This window comes from Rana temporaria, chromosome 4, assembly GCF_905171775.1.
Source record: "Rana temporaria chromosome 4, aRanTem1.1, whole genome shotgun sequence".
Classification (NCBI taxonomy): domain Eukaryota; kingdom Metazoa; phylum Chordata; class Amphibia; order Anura; family Ranidae; genus Rana; species Rana temporaria.
The window spans coordinates 171,487,526-171,507,822 of NC_053492.1; the positions used below are offsets into that span (position 1 = coordinate 171,487,526).

General features: G+C 41.0%; 1 protein-coding gene across 2 annotated transcripts in view; it reads left to right on the plus strand.

Moving 5' to 3' along the window:
• FNDC3B (fibronectin type III domain containing 3B) overlaps positions 1-20,297 on the plus strand; it is a 443,125-nt gene that overhangs the window by 321,519 nt on the left and 101,309 nt on the right. For both annotated transcript variants that reach the window (XM_040349376.1, XM_040349377.1), the window contains 2 exons: positions 2,656-2,794; positions 4,975-5,046. In XM_040349376.1, coding sequence (XP_040205310.1) covers positions 2,656-2,794; positions 4,975-5,046 — 211 coding nt within the window. The remainder of the gene's footprint in view (positions 1-2,655; positions 2,795-4,974; positions 5,047-20,297) is intronic.

Sequence of the window (20,297 nt, forward strand, 5' to 3'; positions counted from 1 at the left end):
CAGCTTGTAGGTCTCAATGGGCACTTTAGGCAGTTCATTGATGTTTCCTGTCATTCAGTAACTGCCTGCCCGTACGAGGCACCCACGATCTGCTGATTTATGGTTGTAAATATCTCTTACCTTACATGTATACTTGTGAATAGGCTGCAGCCTACTGCAATTCACCTAGGTTGAAGTGGATTCTTTTCCATGTAGTTGGGTTTGAGAGACACAGGGATCTAAATAGAAATCATATGTTTCCATGCACATGTGAATGATGACTCCTTCTAAGAATTATACATGCTCCACTGCTTTTCTTACCAATATGAAATGTGATCATTGTTACAAATGTAGGCACCATGCTTTATATGTTCAGTTTAAATTGGACTGAATAGTCCACCACTTTACCCACAAAATTGTAAAAACACTGGCCCAAATGTTGCCCTGGGAGCATATGGGAACAGAAAAGATGCATCTGTACTCGCTTATTAGGTTTGTTGCATAGCCTTGTGATCCAAAATATATTTTATCAAACTTGCTAGAAAATTACTGGTCTAAATTACATGTTCAGGCTTGTAATTCTGAAATATCACATATTCTTAAAAGCCTGTTTCTAAAACTTTAGCACAAATAGGCATATAAGGCAAGGCTTCAAAATCATACTATCACAGTGCATAAAAGGCAGTGTGTGTCTTCTTACATTATACCAGATTTCAATACATTGCTGTTTTGCATGCAATTAAGCCTTATAAAAAGGGCTTCTAGTTAAATGGCATTTATGTCAAGAAAAAGACAGAGATGTGGAAAATTTGTTGTGGGCTATATTCAAGATACAATAGTTTATTGCCGTTTGGTACATTGCATTAGGGCGACAGTTAAAGTGTCATTAAACTCATAAAACATGTCTCCCGCTGCTATCAATCTGCTCTGTGCGACCAGGAAGTAAGATCAGTGCTGCTGCAGATTAGGCACAGTGCTGGATTAATACAGGACTCGGGTAAGTATGTAGGAGGGTTGCTGGAAGCAAACAACTAGTGAAATTATTTTTACTTTAATGCAGGTAATGCATTAAGGTAAAAAAAAAAATTGTGACTTTAGAACAACTTTAAAATACACAAAGGATATAAATCTAATTTGGGTGTATCAGACATCTTCATGCATATTAAGAATAAAAACGCCCAAAAATAGTAAGCACCTAAAGAGTGTAAATATCTCTGAAGCTCAGTCCGTAAAATAGGTTCAGTGTAGTGAAAACAAGGGGAGCTAATCCACAAAGGGCTGCTGGTCCAAGGGTATAGAACAGCTCTGTTATGGCTGGGAACAAAATGAGAAGTGACTAGTGCCTCTAAGTGTAGTATGTTAAATGCATACGATAAAAGCAATAAATATATCTACTCACATGGTGTGCAATTGTAACAAGCATGTCAGGAAATTAAGGATGTCTGTGAGGGCATAAATCCACCTGAATGCCAGCCGCAATCTCAGCACGCTTTCCTCAGGCTTGTAGATGGGCGGGAGACAGCAGAAGAGCCGGAAGCTGTGGAAGAATGTGTGTTGGTTTGGCCTTCCACAGCTTGCTTCTCTTCTGCTGTCACCGGCCCATCTACCAGCTCCCCTTCCTGAGGACAGGGTGCTGAGATTGTGGGTGGATGTATGCCCTCACTGACATCCTCTATTTGCTGACATGCTTGTTACCATTGCACACCACGTGAGTGGATAATTGTATTGCTTTTATCATATGTATTTAAGATACTACACTTAGAGGCACTTGTCCCTTCTTCTTTTTATCCTTAGCTTAATAGATTTTACCTTGTAAATGTAGCAGTGGTGTCATCGCTGTGCTCTACATAGCCTGTGCAGAGAATTAGGCCTCGCTGGTAGCGAAAAACTACAGGAGGGGCCAGAGGTAGAACCAGTCACGTTGCACAGTGAGAGAGGGCAGCATAGGAATAGGAAGCTTCTTCACGTTTTACATTTTACACTGGATTACTACACAGATCTGGAAGAAAGACACAAAGCACACCAAGATTCTAGAAGGAATACACATGCCTATTTGGCCAATATTTGCTTATCCCAGAGTTTACCTTTAGGCCTCATGCACACTGGACGTTAAAATAACATTATGAAAACGCCAGTAGCTTTGCAGTGAGTTTTTCAACTTTTTTCAATGTTTTTTCAATAGTGTTTTTAGCGCTTTTCCGCGTTAGCGTTTTTAGTGTTTTTGTTGTTGAACAATTTTTTTTTCAATGGATTAAAAACGTTAAAAAATGCTGGTGAGTGACATTTTTAAGCGTTTATCTGTGTTTATCAACGTTTATCAGCGTTTATCAGCGCTAGAGCGTTTTTACAGCTGAAAAACGTCTCTCAGAACCCACTCGTTTTTTTTTTTTTTTTTTTACTGCTCAAAAACGTCACTGCCCAAAACTGCTGATAACAGCCTATGTGTGCATGGAAACATAGGATAACATGATGGAGAGTTTATTGACTGTAGAAAAAAACTTCTACTGCCAAAAGCACCTGCTGTAAAAATGTCCAAAAACGTCCAGTGTGCATGAGACCTCAAGTATGTGTATGACTACTAAAGTTCCTGAATTAATGAAAACTGTTTTACTTTATCTTTTGGACTGACATTTTAAAATTGTGTTTTATATATTCATCCCCTTGTCTTTGTTACAGCTTATTGCCTCCAATGTTGAAGGAAGTAGCAGTCCAAGTGAAGTATTGGTCTGCACAACAAGTCCAGATCGACCGGGGCCTCCTTCTCAACCTGTAGTAAAGGGCACTGTCACTGCGCATGGCTTTACTGTTCAGTGGGGTATGTACTGTATTTACTCAATTAAATAATACAATTTTCTGGGTATTGAATTCTGCTCTGATATATATATATATATATATATATATAAAAAGTATATTTAAAAGTTAAAAAGGTCAGCATACTTTTTTGTAATGTATTTACTCTAGAAATAGCTTTAATCTAACTATGTAACAAAAAGAATAGACCTTCACTGTGATAAAGATGGATATGGCATTTTAATAAATGTCTATTACTGCACAACATGTCTCTGGTGAATCGAATGAAATAGAGACTCATTGGTATTCAGACATGCATCGCTCTTATCATGCTCATAGATAAGACAAGCACAGTCATTTCTTTGTATATTGATATTCTGGTTTGGAGTTTTTCTTGAGTAATGCTATTCAAAATATGAAGCATTAAAATAAATATGCTTTAGGAAAAAAAGGTTTACATTCCAAGACATGCACAACTTGTGCTAAACTTTTGCAGTTACATAACTACCTAAGTAGATCCTGGAGTGTAATGCCACATACACATGATAGGTTAAACCGATGAGAATGGTCTGATGGACCGTTTTCATCGGTCAAAACCGATCGTGTGTGGGCGCCATCGGTTATTTAACCATCGGTTAAAAAAAAGCAAACTTGCTTTAAATTTAACCGATGGATTCCTAACCGATAGGTCAAAATAGATCGTTAGTAGGCACGACCATCGGTTAAAAATTCACGCATGCTCAGAATCAAGTCGACGCATGCTTGGAAGCATTGAACTTTTTTTTCAGCACGTCGTTGTGTTTTACGTCACAGCGTTCTGACACGATCGTTTTTTTAACCGATGGTGTGTAGGCGCGACGGACCATCAGTCAGCTTCATCGGTTAACTGATGAAAACGGTCCATTGGTCCGTTCTCATCGGATGGACTGATCATGTGTACGCGGCATAAGGGTCCATTTTCCTGCATTGGCCCAATTTCACAGCACATTTGTTGATAAAACCCTTTGTTGTTTTTTAAATGTTGGCTGCTTGTGCAGCAAAAATGTGGCGAATGTGAAAAAAGCATTGTGGGAATTCAATGGAAATCCATGGATTCACCAGTTAGTAATGCCAATATATCTTGAAAAGCTTTTTGAAAACAGTAAAATGTTTTGCTTTATAAGCCCAATGAGTATTAGAGAAACCAACATATAATATAAAAATGAAAACAACTACAGATCTTGGTGATTCATGTATTAAAAAATATCAATAGCAAATCCTGTATATCTGAATTGAATTATATTCCTACATAAAAATAGTGATTCTTGGCCAGTATAGACTACAGTACTGCTTGCATTTGCTGACACAATTTAGGACAGCATAAATAGATGGTGTCTGGAAATACAACCTGTAAATGCAATGGGCAGATCCATAAAACAACAAGCACACCCTAAGACTTCCTTTATCAAAATATTGTCATAATTGATCTTAGAACCATTCAGAAAAAATTACACTGCTTGCATGTTTCGGCTGTTCCCAAACCTTGCCTGAATCTACCATTCAGTCCTTCAAAAATAGAATTGTTTGTTGTAGTTTCCAGTATGCAATCTTATATAAAAATGCTAAACATCCCTCATATTCCAACTGGGAAGCAATCCACATATCCAAACCACGTGGCTGTATTTCAGCTTAAATGGTGACTCTTTGTTTCAAAGAATCGAAAACAAATCTGGTTTCAGACCAATGCCTTTTGAACCTGCTAGGCCACACAACTGCCACTAAATGAGAGACTCTCTGCCGATACTGTAATGTACACAACAGTGCTGGGGATCCTGGTTGGCATCATTGACTAAATATAGTTGATGTTGTTGTGCAAGATCCCTGGCTGCTTTGTTTACATTTTAACAGTGAGGATTCAAGCAGATAAAATGGCCAGTAGAGGAGAGTTTAGAAGTGTGTCGAACCCTCTACATGCTGGGTTTGGGAGGAACTCATGTTTGACCCAAACCTAAATGTCATCTCTAGAGCTGTATAACAAAGCCAAGATGCATTGTGTTGTGGAATCAAAAGAGTTATGGAGGGCAGGATTTCCATTTTAGTCTTGCTGCTGTTACTATTATCATGTTTCCTATTCCTATTTTCTGCCATTTTAAAAATGTACCTCATAAAGTTTTCTACCTTTTTTTTTTATTTACTTTTATTTGCTTAACAATGTGCTTCTTTCAGACGTTCCTGAGGACAATGGTGGCTCAGAAATACTGAAATACCTCTTGGAGATTTCTGAAGGGACGTTTGAAGGTGTGTTTTACTGCAGGGACTCCAATTATACTTCTAGTAACATTTTTCAGGTACAGGTAAATTGCATTTATCAAGAATAGACAAAGGACAAAGAAAAAAGCTTTATACACTGTTGAAATATAATCTGGTACTGTGCAAAGTATGTGATAGAGTATAGTCTACGATGTCTATAAACTACAGCTTTATTCTCTATTCTAAGTCAAGAGGATATTTTGCTTATATATAAGGCTTGACCATTGTTCTGACATCAGTGATGTTTTGAAATCTTGTGGTTTTTGTTTTCATCCAAAGCCACTAGAAAAGTAGTAAAGTGATTGTACTATACTTAAAAGGGTTATGCTAAGCAACTAAACTGTTTAAAGTGGTTGCGTGCATGACTTGCTCAGTATAGCAAGATGGAGATGTAACCATAATCTAGTAGAACGCTGTAGTAAACCAGGTTTACTGTTGTTTCTCTTCTTGTCTAGATAGAATATACATTTTTAGTCCTGAAAAAAACATGGCAGCAAGGCAAGAAGCACCAGATAAATGCCAGTATATGTAAACCTTCTGTTGATGGTTCTAAATAAAAGGTTGATGTAACCCTCCATTTGAGGCCATATTTTCACAAATTATTATTATATTATTATACACGATTTATATAGCACCTGTATGTAGGCACACAAGGATTGGCGCTCCAAAGCAGCACACATCTGCTACAATTACTATTTTTTTTTATTTTTTTTAAATTACGTTTTACTGATCCTAACCAGGTTTAGAGTAGAGCGACAACATGTAAATTAGATTTATTCTACTAATCATGGTAAAAAATGTATAGCTAAGCTATACTAGGAAAACCCACCATGGGGCACAGGCCTGCTGGTAAATCCATCCCTGCATTTAATAGTATTAATTGCACCAAACCACATTGAAAGAGTTTATTTCCAGAATGGTAGAAAGAAAAACAATGGGGTTTATTTACTAAAACTAGGGGAGTACAAAATCTGGTGCAGCTCTGCATGGTAGGCAATCAGCTTCTAACTTCAGCTTGTTCAATTAAGCTTTGACCTAAGAAAACTGGAAGCTGATTTGTTTCTATGCAGAACTGCACCTAAGCAAAATGACATGTCACATTCAATTTGAGAAGCAGGGGGGCTGCCGAACATGACATGTCACATTAAAGTTGAGAAGGGGGGGTGGCACTGCAAACAGTGACATATCACATTAAATATTACAGTTGAGAAGCTGGGGGAGGGGGTGTTCTGCTATCGGAACTGACATCTTACATTAAAGTGAGAAGCCGGGGGTGCTGACTTCTTACCTCTTCTCCCATGCAGCCAGCGAGTTGAGAAGCGGGGTGAGGGGCCGAAAATGACTTCTCACCAGGCGGGGCCTCTAGTAATTTGGGGGGCCCCCTGCAGCTTTGCGGGGCCCTAAGCGGCTTGCATAGTGAGCCTATAGGGTGGATCGTCCCTGACTACAAGTACCTGCAGCCTTTGTGGCTGATGGATTGAAGTTCTCAATGAACTACCAGGGCGCTGGTGAGTGCTCGAGTAGTTCATTTATTCTTCCTGTCATTCAGTAACTGCCTACCCGTACCGGAAATCAGCTACTCAGACAGTCTGCAAGAAATCTAAGCTCTGCTGAATGCAGGTGCAATTCTTAGGCCGAGTACTAACGAGCAAACATGTACGATGAAACCGGTCCGTCGGACCGTTTTCACCGTACATGCCTGCCAGAGGGCTTCTGTACGATGGTTGTACTAACCATCATACAGAAGTCCGCGCGTAAACATTACGCGGGGCGTGTCCGCGTCGTCGCCGCGATGATGACGCGGTGATGACGCGGCGACGTGGGCGGGCCTGCCATTTAAAGGCTTCCACGAATGCGTCGAAGTCATTCGACGCATGCGAGGGACGGCGGGCGCTCGGACATGTACGGTAGGTCTGTACTGACGACCGTACATGTCCGAGCGGGCAGGATTCCAGCGGACGGTTTTAAAACACGTCCAGGAATATTTGTCTGCTGGGAAAAGGCCCGGCGGGCAAATGTTTGCTGGAATTCGGCCCGCTCGCACCTACACACGACCGAACATGTATGCTGAAACTGGTCTGCGGACCAGTTTCAGCATACATGTTTGGTCGTGTGTACGGGGCCTTAGGGGCTCATAAAAAAATAAATGCACATTTTTTTTACCTCCAAAATTGATGTGCATTTTTTTTTTCTAAAGGTGAACTTATCATTTAATGATGAAGATTTAAACTCATAAAACCTGGTCTATAAATTGTTGCTTTGTGTGCAAATAATCGTATCACCGGTCTTTATATGGTCATCCATAAAAATAAATATATATTTGTAGGGTTCTTTTGTTTGCAAATTAAACTGTCAAGCATTACACATTATTGCAAATACCGCTACTGATTTAAAACTATATAAAATGCTTTAATGTAAAAATGTGCTGGCTTATCCAAGATCATTTTAGTTAAAGAGTTGCTTCATGGGCAATGTATATTCATTTTTACTCATTACTCTAAAAGCACATGAAAGGACAGGGTGATGTTAGGGAGCACTGCACAAACAGATGAGACACAGTATAGTCAGGATGGAATACTGAGTGATAGTCACTTCTACCAATTACACTGTTACTATTGCTAGTGCACCGCTAATGAATTCCTAGAAAAAGGTCATTAGACGTTAAAGTCTGTTCTCTATTGAGGTTTTACTTCAAGGAAAATAAAATTAAATGTAAACTGAAGGGAGAGAAAGATGTGCTCTATCACCTCCTTTATTAAACAGATATGTGGATGTCATTATCAAATATCATCTTACTGAATTTAATACAAGGACTGTCAGCTTGTATGGGTCTAGATATGCCTAGTTAGGGACCATTTAGCTACAAAAACATGCTGGTTAGTTTTAAGACATAAGTGGAGTTAGGACAAATGCTACATCAATCACCCTTCTGCCATCTTACTTTTAAATGACAAATTGGAAAATCTTGCGCTCAGAATAATAGCCCTCTTTTTACAATAGTCAAAATGATCCTTCACTGTGCCCTGTCCCTCATTAAATCTGTTTAAACAGCATTTCCAAGAAAAATAGAAATTCTTTGTCCACATCCCATCATTTTACAAAGCAGAATTAAAACGTGCAAGATCGATCCTTCCTAATGTGTCATCTTACCCACTGAATGTATGTCGCTTATACAGTATGTCTTACTATAATTTTTAGGGATGGGCCAAACACCCCCCGATTCGTTTTGCACCAGAACACCTTGAACAGGCAAAAAGTTCTAGCGAACATGCAAACCCTGTTAAAGTCTATGGGACACGAACATTAAAAATGTAAAAGTGCTAATTTTAAAGGCTTATATGCATGTTCTTGCCATAAAAAGTGTACGGGACATTGTTTTTTCAGGAGCAGTGATTTTAATAATGCTTAAAGTGAAACCATAAAAATGAAATATTCCTTTAAATATCAGGCATGGGGGGTCCCCTTTGTCTGTAAAGTGGCACATCTGTGTGATGTAAAGAACAGTGCTGCAGCAATATTGACATTTCTAAAGGAAAAAATGTAATTTAAACTTGCTCGCAGCTGTAATGTATTGCTGACTCCCATTAATATACAGGGTGGGCCATTTATATGGATACACCTTAATAAAATGGGAATGGTTGGTGATATTAACTTCCTGTTTGTGGCACATTAGTATATGTGAGGGGGGAAACTTTTTAAGATGGGTGGTGACCATGGCGGCCATTTTGAAGTCGGGCATTTTGAATCCAACTTTTGTTTTTTCAATAGGAAGAGGGTCATGTGATGAATCAAACTTATTGGGAATTTCACAAGAAAAACAATGGTGTGCTTGGTTTTAACGTAACTTTATTCTTTCATGAGTTATTTACAAGTTTCTGACCACTTATAAAATGTGTTCAATGTGCTCTCCAGTGACATGGGGCGAGTGCTACGCTGTGGGCTCTTGCTGAATGAAGCTAGGACAGCCACTGATGTTTGTTCATTAGACCCCTTTCACACTGGAAACGCCTATAGCGGAGCGTTAAAATAGCGGTAAAACACCGCTATTTTCCCGCAATTTTACTGTGTTTTTACTGTGATTTTACCGCGTTTTTACAGCATTTTCAATTCATTTCAATGGAGAGGGGTGTTTTTGGAGCGTTTTTAATAGCGCTATTTTTACCGCAAAAACGCACAAGTGTGAAAGTTCTCTTAGTGACAGATTTCATGCGTCCACATTTTGGCAAATCCAACTCTGAACCAGTTTCACAAAACTTAGCAAGCAGTTTGCTAACTGTAGCATGGGAGATGGGTGGTCTTGTAGGCTGTCTTGCATTAAAATCTTCTGCGTTCATCAGACATCAACACAATTTCTATCCGCTCCGCACGTGTTAACCTCGGCAACATGTCAATGGCTGTTAACAAAGAGAAACTTGTAAATAACTCATGAAAGAATAAAGTTACGTTAAAACCTAGCACACCATTGTTTTTCTTGTGAAATTCCCAATAAGTTTGATGTGACACATGACCCTCTTCCGATTGAAAAAACAAAGGTTGGTCATCACCCATCTTGAAAAGTTTCCCCCCTCGCATATACTAATGTGCCACAAACAGGAAGTTAATATCACCAACCATTCCCATTTTATTAGGGTGTATCCATATAAATGGCCCACCCTGTAGATGAAAATCTCTGAAAAAAATGGTGTAGGGTCCCCCCCCCCAGTCCACCTTCGGGTCTGGTATGGATTTTAAGGGGAAATCCACACCCATTTTTTTTTTAATTAGTGTGGGGTCCCCCAAAATCCATACCAGACCCTTATCCAAACATTCATCCTGGAGGTCAGAAAAAGGCGGGACGAGAGGGCACCCCCTCTTAAACTATACCAGGCCACATGCCCTCAACATGAGGGGGTGGGTGCTTTGGGGCAGGGGGGGGCTCTGCACCCCCCTGCCCCAAAGCACCTTGTCCCAATATTGATAGGGACAAGGGCCTCTTCCCTACAACCCTGGGCTGTGGTTGTCAGGGTCTGCGAGTGGGGTACTTATCAGAATCTGGAAGCCCCCTTTAACAAGGGGGCCCCCAGATCCTGCCCCCCCATGTGAATGGGTATCGGGTACATTGTGTCCCTACCCATTCACCAAAAAGTGCCAAAAAGTAAAAACCACAAGAGACAGTTTTTTGACAATTCCTTTATTAACCACTTCAAAGCCGCACGCCGTCATATGACGTCCAAAAAGGGGATCTCTTATCCCGGGTGGACGGCATATGACGTCCTGTACTTTGTGCTGGGATATCTGAATGATGCCTGCACCTAGAGGCATCATTCAGATATAATTTTCTTACGGCAGCGATCCTGTGCACCGTAAGAATGATCATAGTGGCGCCGCTTGATCATTCTTATAGGCGGCGGGAGGGGACATCCCCCCTCCTACCGCCATCCGGTGCTTCTCCGGGCTCTCCCGTGCCATCGGGGGCCCGGAGAGATGATCGTCGTCCGCCAGATGTGAAGCATAGAGATGACTGGTGACCAGATCTCATTCATTCCAGCCTGGAAGAGAGATGTGAATGAATGAATGAATGAATGAATGAATGAATGAAAAACTTATAAAGCGCGGCGCATGCGAACTGAATCGCTTCTGGGCGCTAGTTGTTCGTGTCTCATGTCATCAAAAGAGCAGAGTTTTGATTCGTCTTCTGAAAGTCAGGTGGTTTTCCTCCAACCGAATGCTGGTTGGTAAAGCGTTCCATAGTCTAGGACCCTGAAAAGCAAACCTTCTTTCTCCTTTGGACTTGTATTTGGTTTTTGGTACCCTGACCAGATTTTGGTCGGTGGATCGCAGAACGCGATTCGAATTGTGAGGTTCTATCTTGTCGCAAAGATATTGCGGAGCCTTCCCATGGATGCACTTATGTGTCAGGCAGAGTGCTTTAAATGCAATTCTGTCTTTTACTGGCAGCCAGTGAAGGGTTCTCAACGAAGGTGAGATTGATTCCCATTTTTTTTTCCCAGTCACAAGTCTGGCGGCCGTATTCTGTACGACTTGCAGACGAGAGATTTGGTACTTTGGGAGTCCGAGGTAAAGGGCATTTGCATAGTCCAGTCTGGAATTCACGATTGTTCCCACCACGACTGCTACGTCTTCTTTGGGGATAAATGGAATAAGTCTGCGTAGTAGGCGCAACAGATGGTGCGCTCCGCTGACTACTGACCCTATTTGTGCGTCCATTGTCATGAAGGTGTCGAAGATGACCCCGAGACTTTTGACTTTGGAGCTAGGGGTGATGATTTGGCCCAGAATGGGCGGGGGTGTCCAGGTTGTTGCCAGTTGACTCTTTCGGCTGGCGTGAAACATAAGGAGTTCTGTTTTTGAACTGTTGAGTTTAAGATAACTCTTAGTCATCCAGTTTTCTATCAAAGAGAGACATTTCTCTAAACTGAGATGATGATCCTTTTTGTTGCAGATGCGAAAATACAGTTGCGTATCGTCTGCATAAGAGTGATAGAGTAGTTCTTGGCTACTGATAATATCAAAGAGAGGGCGAAGATAGATGTTGAAAAGCACCGGTGACAGGGGGGATCCTTGGGGGACTCCACATGACACCGTGCGCTTTTCCGACGTGAAACAACCCAATTTAAATGTTTGTGATCGGTTTTCAAGAAAGGAAGAAAACCATGGTAAATCACCTTCTGCGACTTCTGCTACCTTGGCTAGTCGCATCAGTAACAGTTTGTGGTCTACCGTGTCAAAGGCTGCGCTTAGGTCCAGCAGAACCAGGAGACAAGATTCTCCTTCGTCTGCGGCCTCGAGGGCATCGTCCCATATTTTGAGTAAGGCCGTTTCTGTCCCGTGTCCGGGACGGAAGCCTGATTGTAATGGATCCAGTAGATTGTGGGTATCTAGATGCTGTTGCAGCTGTTGTACCACTACTTTCTCCATTATCTTGGAGAGAACATTAAGGCCTGTTATGGGACGGCGGTGAGTTGGGTCCTTGGGATCCAGGTTAGGTTTTTTCAAGATGGGCTGGATTGTGCCCTCTTTCAACAGGGATGGCACTGTGCCTTCCTTAAATGACTGGTTTATAAGCTGTGTGATGGGTGGTGCCAGGATGTCGGCACATTCCTTCAGCAGTTTGGTGGGGATGATATCATTGGGCGATGTGCTGTTCCGCAAAGCACCAATGATATTTTTTGTGGTATCGATGGAGATCGGTTCCAGAGTGAACTTTGTTGATTGTAGAGCGTTTCTGTGGGTGTTTTGTGGTTGATTGACGGTGGGGTTGAGGGGGGTATTGTTTTGCATGATGCTTTCCCGGATTCTTTCAATTTTGTTGATGAAGAAATCCGATAGTTCATTGCAGAACTCTTGGGTGTCTGAGTTGGGGACTTCAAGACATCCTGGGTTCATGGTCTGGGTGACCATCTTGAAGAGTTCGCGGGGGCGGTTTAGGGCGCTGTTAATCGCCAAAGAAAAATGATGTTTCTTGGCTTTGAAGATTTCTTTATGATATCGTGTTGTTATTGCCTTGTAGATGATGAGGTTATCCTCTGCAGGACTTCTTTTCCAGGCGGCTTCCGCCCTTCTGCGCTCTTGCTTCAGAAGCGACAGCTGGTTGTTGAACCAGCCGGACTTTCTTTTTCGAATGCAGGCTTTGCGTTTCGGTGCTACTAAATCGGCTGACTGTAGCAGGGCTGCGTTTATGGCGTCCAGTGTATCTGCGGCTGTTTGATGTGGATGGATTGTTTTGATTCTGTTTCCCAAGGTAGATTTGAAGAGTTCCGAATGGAGCTTCTTCTGAGATCTAGCCCAGTGTATTGTCACCGGCTTGGGTGCTTTTATCACTGGGGGAATTTTGGAGATTATGAAATTAATTGCATGGTGGTCTGTCCATGGCAATGGTTCATTTTCTAAAATGCTTATTTTCAGATTTTGTCTGAAAATTAGGTCGAGTGTGTGACCTGAAGCATGTGTTGGCCCGCATATAAGTTGCTGTAGCCCTAATCCCTCCAGGTGATCAATGCAGGCATCCGCAATGGGATCCTGTGCGGAGTTGGCCCACAGATTAAAGTCCCCGAGCAGCAAAAGGTGTTTGCTGTTAAGGGTATAAGTGGATATAAACTCCGTTAATGATGGCAAAAACTGCGATTTTGGCCCAGGTGGCCTATAGCAGAGGAGAATGTGAACAGTCTCCTGGGGGGAAGTTTGAAGTTGAAGAGTAAGGGTTTCCATGAATGGAAGAGGATTTTGAAGGGCTGGCTTAGTGATTGTAATGCGATTCTTGTGGATCACCGCCAGGCCTCCTCCTCTTTGCCCTATTCTGTTTTCCGTTATAATGCGATAGTTTTCTGGCACCAATTCTCCGAGAATGGTGTTGCAGTCGTCTGAGAGCCAGCTTTCTGTAATAAAGAGGCAGTCTAGATCGTTTTGTAGTAAGAAATCGTGGATTTCTAATCGGTGTTTTACTGCCGATCTTGTGTTGATCAAAGCACATGATATGTGCTCGAGCTGGGTTAAATAGTTAAAATTTTTGATGGTCGATCGTCGATCGAATCTCAAAAGTTGCTCTATTTTTAAGGCCTTTTTGGTGACGGCTGGTAATGCTGTTGCGAATTGTCTCAGACCCCGAATAGAGTGCGCAGAGTATCGCAGATTAGCCATTGTCGCCAGTCACATTGTCATCAGTCTTTCCTAATTGCGGCAGTGGGGTCTTATTGAAATATCTATGGAGATTTTTAAGTAACGAAGTTTGGCGCCATTCCATGAGTGTGCGCAATTTTAAAGCATAACATGTTAGGTATCTTTTTACTCGTCGTAACATCATCTTTCATATTTTACAAAAAAATTGGCCAACTTCACTGTTTTGTTATTTTTTAATTAATGAAACAATTTTTTTACAAAAAAAAAGGCGTTTGCAAAATGATTGCGCAAATACTGTGCAAGATAAAAAGTTGCAATGACCGCCATTTTATTCTTTTATTTTGCTAAAAAAACATATATAATGTTTGGGGGTTCTGAGTAATTTTCTAGCAAAAGAATGATGATTTGTACATGTAGGAGAGAAGTGCCAGAATAGGCCCGGTATGGAGGTGGGTTTTAAAGCCCTGTATTGAAGTGGTTAAAAAAGAAAAAGAAAAGTGCCCAGCGATTTAAATCCACAATCAATCACACCGCCTGACAGACCCGAAAAATAGAAAAAACAATAAAAACTCTGCTTCCATGGGAGGCCTTCCGGCGACTGCTGTCTTTTTTCGCTTTGACAACTCTTATATAGACAAGGGCGAGGCCACCAGCTGATGTAATTGGGTGACCCCGCCCCCTCTGACGTTACGTGAGGTCAGAGGCGGTGGGCGTCACTTGGTTACATCATTGGGTGACCCCGTCCTTGCCTATATAATGGCTGTAAAAGCCAAAAGACAGCAGTTTTTGGAAGGCCTCCCATGGAGGCGGAGCTTTTTAAAAAATATATATTTTTCAGGTCTGTCGGGTGGCGTGATTGAAGATGGATGCCGACAATAAAGAAATTGTCAAAAACTGTCTGTTGTGGTTTTTATTTTTTGTCATTTTTTTCTGGTGAATGGAGTATGGGTATCTAATGTACCCGATGCCCATTCACATAGGGGAGGATCTGGGGGCCCCTTTGTTAAAGGGTGCACTTACTGCTGGGTGTGCCCTCCTTCAGATTCTGAGCTATTCATTTCTATTTTGTCACTGCCTCTGCAATGTCCATCTCCTACTCTTCTGGATACAGGGTGTTTATTCTTTGCCCATTGGGTGGGCACTGATGATGTTACATTATTGGCAGTTTTGGCAGAAGAAACTTGTAAAGTGCCTTTGACCCTAGCTGTTGGCAATTCCATTTTTTTAGGGGGTTTATTCTAATTTTAAGGAATGAGGAAGAAAATGTGTGTGTGTGTGTGTGTGTGTGTGAGAGAGACAAGACTCTGATAGAAGCAGCCATACCATAACTCATAGAGAGAGTGTATTGCTTCCTGGGCAGTGGCTCCAGTTGCATTTAAAGTGCATCCAAACATAAACAAACTAAATGTAAGATATTGCAGCTTAACAGTCATATAGTGGCTGCATTAGCCTTCTTTTTCTTATTTCTGTTTATTCTCACCTGGTGGTCTTGCTAATAAGATGCACTGAAAATATCCTGCCAATACATCTATGGAAGAAGAGCATTTTCACCCTAGGCTGCTTGCCCTTAAGGTGCCTTGAAAAAGTATTCAAACCCCTTGAAATTTTTCACATCTTGTCATGTTACAATCAAAAACTAAAAAAATAGGATTTTATGTGATAGACCAACACAAAATGACACATAATTGTGAAGTGGAAGGAAAATTATAAATGGTTTTCATTTTTTTTTTTGCAAATAAATATGTGAAAATTGTGGGGTGTATTTGTATTCAGCCCCCCTTAGTCAATACTTTGTCAAAACCAACTTTCACTACATGTACAGCTGTTAGGGCGAGATTCACAGAGGAAATACGCCGGAGTATCTACTGATACTCCGGCGTATTTTCAAATTTGCCGCGTCGTATTTTTTTTTGTAATTCACAAAAAAGATACGACGGCTTTTGGCTAAGATCCGACAGGCGTACGGCTTCGTACGCCTTCGGATCCTAGGTGTAATTTTCCGCCGGCCGCTGGGTGGAGTTTGCGTCGTTTTCCAGCGTCGGGTATGCAAATTAGCTGATTACGGCGATCCACGAAGATACGCGCGTTCGTCGCAATCTCTTAAGTCGTCGCTAGTCGTTTTTCCCGTCGCAAACTTAGGCCTGCTTTTTCATGGCTTACATTTAGAACAGCCATGTTAAAGTATGGCCGTCGTTCCCGCGTAAAATTTCAATTTTTTTTTTTGCGTAAGACGTCCGGGAATACGAAACGACGTAATGCACGTCGCCGTTCAAAAAATACGTCGGGCGCCGTAATTTCGCGCAAAGCACGTCGGAAAATTTTCACACGGAGCATGCGCAGAACGTTCGGCGCGGGAACGCGCCTAATTTAAATGGTACACGCCCCATTTGAATTAGGCGGGCTTGCGCCGAACGGCTTTACGTTACACCGCCGTAAGTTTACACGCAAGTGCTTGGTGAATCAGGCACTTGCACTGAAAACTTGTGGTGGTGTAACGTAAAGACGATACGTTACGCTGCCGCAGATATATGTGAATCTGGCCCTAAGTCTTTTTGGGTATGTCTCTGCCAGATTTGCACATCAAGAGAGTGACAATTTTGACAATTTGTCTTTGCAAAATATTACATAGTTACATAGTAGGTAAGATTGAAAAAGACACAAGTCCATCAAGTCCAACCTATGTGTGTGATTATATGTCAGAAATACATTGTATAACCCTGTATGTTGCGGTCGTTCATGTGCCTATCTAATCGTTTTTTTAAACTATTGATGCCCCCTGTTGAAACCACTGGCTGTGGAACGTAATTCCACATCCTTGCCGCTCTTACAGTAAAGAACCCTCTACGCAGTTTAAGGTTAAACCTCTTTTTCGTCTAATTTTAGTGAGTTGCCACGTGTCTTATTAAACTCCCCTCCGCAAAAAAAGTTTTATCCCTATTGTGTGGTCACCAGTAAGGTATTTGTAAATTGAAATGATATCCCCTCTCAAGCGTCTCTTCTCCAGAGAGAATAAGTTCAGCGCTCGCAACCTTTCCTCATAACTAATATCCTCCAGACCCTTTTATTAGCTTTGTTGCCCTTCTTTGTACTCGCTCCATTTCCAGGACATTCTTCCTGAGGAATGGTGCCCAGAACTGGACAGCATACTCTAGGTGTGGCTGGACCAGAGTCTTGTAGAGTGGGAGAATTATAGCGTTATTTCTTGAGTTAATCCCCTTTTTAATGCATGCCAATATTCTGTTTGCTTTGTTAGGCTCAGCAATGGCATGCTTTGCTGCTATCATCTACTAGGACCCCCAGGTCCTTTTCCATTCTAGATTCTCCTAAAGGTTCACCCCCTAGTGAGTAGATTGCATTCATATTTTTGCCAACCACCCTATGGTCCATGCCAACGGACATTACTTTGTACAGTAAACATTTATGGGGAACTGTGTCAAATGCTTTTTCAAAATCCAGATACACCATGTCTACGGGCCTTCCTTTATCTAGATGGCAGGTCACCACCTCATAGAAAGTTAATAGATTGGTTTGGCAGGAACGATTCTTCATGAATCCATACTGATTACTGCTAATGATACAGTTTTCATTACTAAAATCTTGTATATAGTTCATCTCATCCATATCATCCCCTCCAAGAGCTTGCATACTATTGATGTTAGGCTAACTGGTCTGTAATTCCCAGGGATGTATTTTCACCCTTTTTTAACGATTGGTGTTACTTTGTTTTTTTCTTTAATCAGCTGGTACCATTGCAGTCAGTAGATTGTGAGTAAAAATTTGGAACAATGGTCTGGCAATTATTTGACTGAGTTCCCTAAGTACCCTCGGGTGCAAGCCATCTGGTCCCGGTGATTTATTAATGTCTTTTTCTAATTCTGTCCTCTGTTAGCCATGAGGGTGCTTCCTGTGATGTGTCATGAGGACAAACACTGCAGTTTTGGTTACTGAAGCCCCCCGATTCCCTTGTGAAGACTTAGGAGAAAAAATAAATTCAATACCTTCGCCATCTCCCCATCTCCCCATCCTTTGTAACCAGATGTCCTTCCTCATTTTTATTTCAAATAACAATTTTATTTATACAGTTTTTTGACAGAGAAACACGGTATTACATGGTTACTTAAACGGGAAGGCATCAGCCTTCGCAGACAACACAAGCTGTTACACTATCACTCTGATGATCAACCTTCCTCATTCTTTATGGGGCCAATATGGTCTGTCCTCCCTTTTTTACTTTTAAATACTTAAAGAATTTCTTGGGATTTTTTTTGCTCTCCTCCTCTATGTGTCTTTTGTGTTTCATTGTAGCTGCCCTAATTGCACCCTTACATATCTTGTTGCATTCTTTGTAAAGTCTGAATGCTGATGATGATCCCTCAGCCTTGTATTTTTTGAAGGCCTTCTCCTTTGCTTTTATATGCATGTTTACATTGGAGTTAAACCATCCAGGACTTTTGTTCGCTCTTTTAAATTTATTTCCCAATGGGATGCACTGGCTAATGCCCTTATTTAATATGCTCTTAAAGCAAACCCATCTCTCCTCCGTGTTCTTTGTTTCTAAGATTTTATCCCAATTTACATCTTCTAGCAAGGTTCGTAGTTTAGGGAAATTGGCTCTTTTGAAATTCAGTGTCTTTGTATTCCCCTTATGTTTCCTATTTGTGTGATTTTTGGAATTGTGCAAACTTCAAGGAACAGAAAGGTAAGTATAACAATCGATTTTAAAAATAAAAAAAATATTCTTCAGTATAAAAGCCTAAACACAAAATAATAAGTCAGTTTACATCTGCCTGCCCATATGCCTATAGAGGTGCATGGAGCTTCCAATCAGGTCCACTTGAAAAACTGACAGGTGGACCTGGGCAGAAAGTCTATATCAAAAGGGGCTCAAGGCACACACATTGGATAATAGCAGCTTTCCAACTTTATAGGTCCTAGATTTCAGGAGCAGTGGCATGTGCTTCAAATTAAATTAGCAAATAGCAACGCGCAATTCTGGGAAAACCCACAAAGGGCCTGTGGCAGAGTTAGCATCCCCATTTTACTTTAATACACAAGTGATTTCAGTTTTTCTGGTACCCAATCTGCATCAACAGTCTTGAAGTAGACACCTTAGTTATGTATGCTGAGAGCAAATGTCATTGCAAAAATCTCATTAACAAAATAATCCTGAAGATGTCTTTTTTTTTTTTTTTATATATATATATTGCCTATATTTTGAACTATGCTAGAACAGTGCAGTATAACACTGTAGTACAATTCAAGTATTGACGTTTGGGAAAAAAATCTTTGAATATGAACTAAAAACTTAGGTACTTGTAATCCACGTGTCCTTCCATACTCTCTACAGCAAAGCTTTGTGTTTTGAAGTGTAATCTATATAGTGAAAGTAGAAGTGAAATATCTGTGCTCAGGTGAATCTATGTATATATTCGCTGATGACACTATGGGGGATATTTACAAAAGGCAAATCCACTTTGCACTACAAGTTCCAACTACAAGTTCCAACTTGTAGTTTACACTTGTAGTGAAAAGTGGATTTGCCTTTCGTAAATAACTCTCATTGCCTAGATACTTGGCACTATAGATATAGGCATATGACAAGTTTAGGACTCACAAACTCAAAACCAAAATTATAAAAATAAATAGCAATGAAAAATAGTACTATGAATCACCAAGATCTTACTCCCAATGCCTGCCATCCAAGTACTAACCAGGCCCAACCCTGCTTAGCTTCCAAGATCAGAGATCAGGCACATTTAAGGTGGTGAGGCCTCTCCAATGTCTATTGGTAACAGCAATCAAAATGCTTTACATAAACTGTGAAATTGTGGTTATAAACAACATTGATTAACAAAGTGCTTACAGTGAGGGAAACAAGTATTTGATCCCCTACTGATTTTGTAAGTTTGCCCTCTGAAAAAAAATGATCAGTCTATAATTTTAATGGTAGGTTTATTTGCATTTTAATGAGTGAAATAAGTATTTGACCCCTTCTCAAAACATGACTTGGTACTTGGTGGCAAATCCCTTGTTGGCAATCAGAGGTCAGATGTTTCTTGTAGTTGGCCACCATGTTCGCACACATCTCAGGAGGAATTTTGTCCCACTCCTCTTTGCAGATCCTCTCCAAGTCATTAAGGTTTCGAGGACCAGCAATTATTATAGAGGCATATACAGCTGAAAATATACTAGGACAAATTATAAAGAATCCCACAAACCACGATGATGGAAATCTGATGAGCTCCTCATGATCAAACAATTGCAAAGTCTCCCAGGTGCCATTAATCACATACAAGGCTTACCAAATAATGCAACCTTCAATATAAGAAAAGTCACATGCGCATAGTGAAATTTCCTCAGGGAAAAGGTACTCCCTCCAGCCTCCACTCATCCAGAAATGTTGCTGTCATTTGACACCATATACATCCACAACTTGCAGGTAACCGCTGATCCACTGTAAATAAGCTCAGCAGGACCAATGCACATATAATAAAAGAGACACTCCACAAAGGAATTTTGTTAAATCTAAACACTTACAAACAACCAGATGTAACACAGCACATCACATGGTATAGCAACATGGAATTCCAGCATCAAAGATGGCCGCCGTTCCTTCGCACATG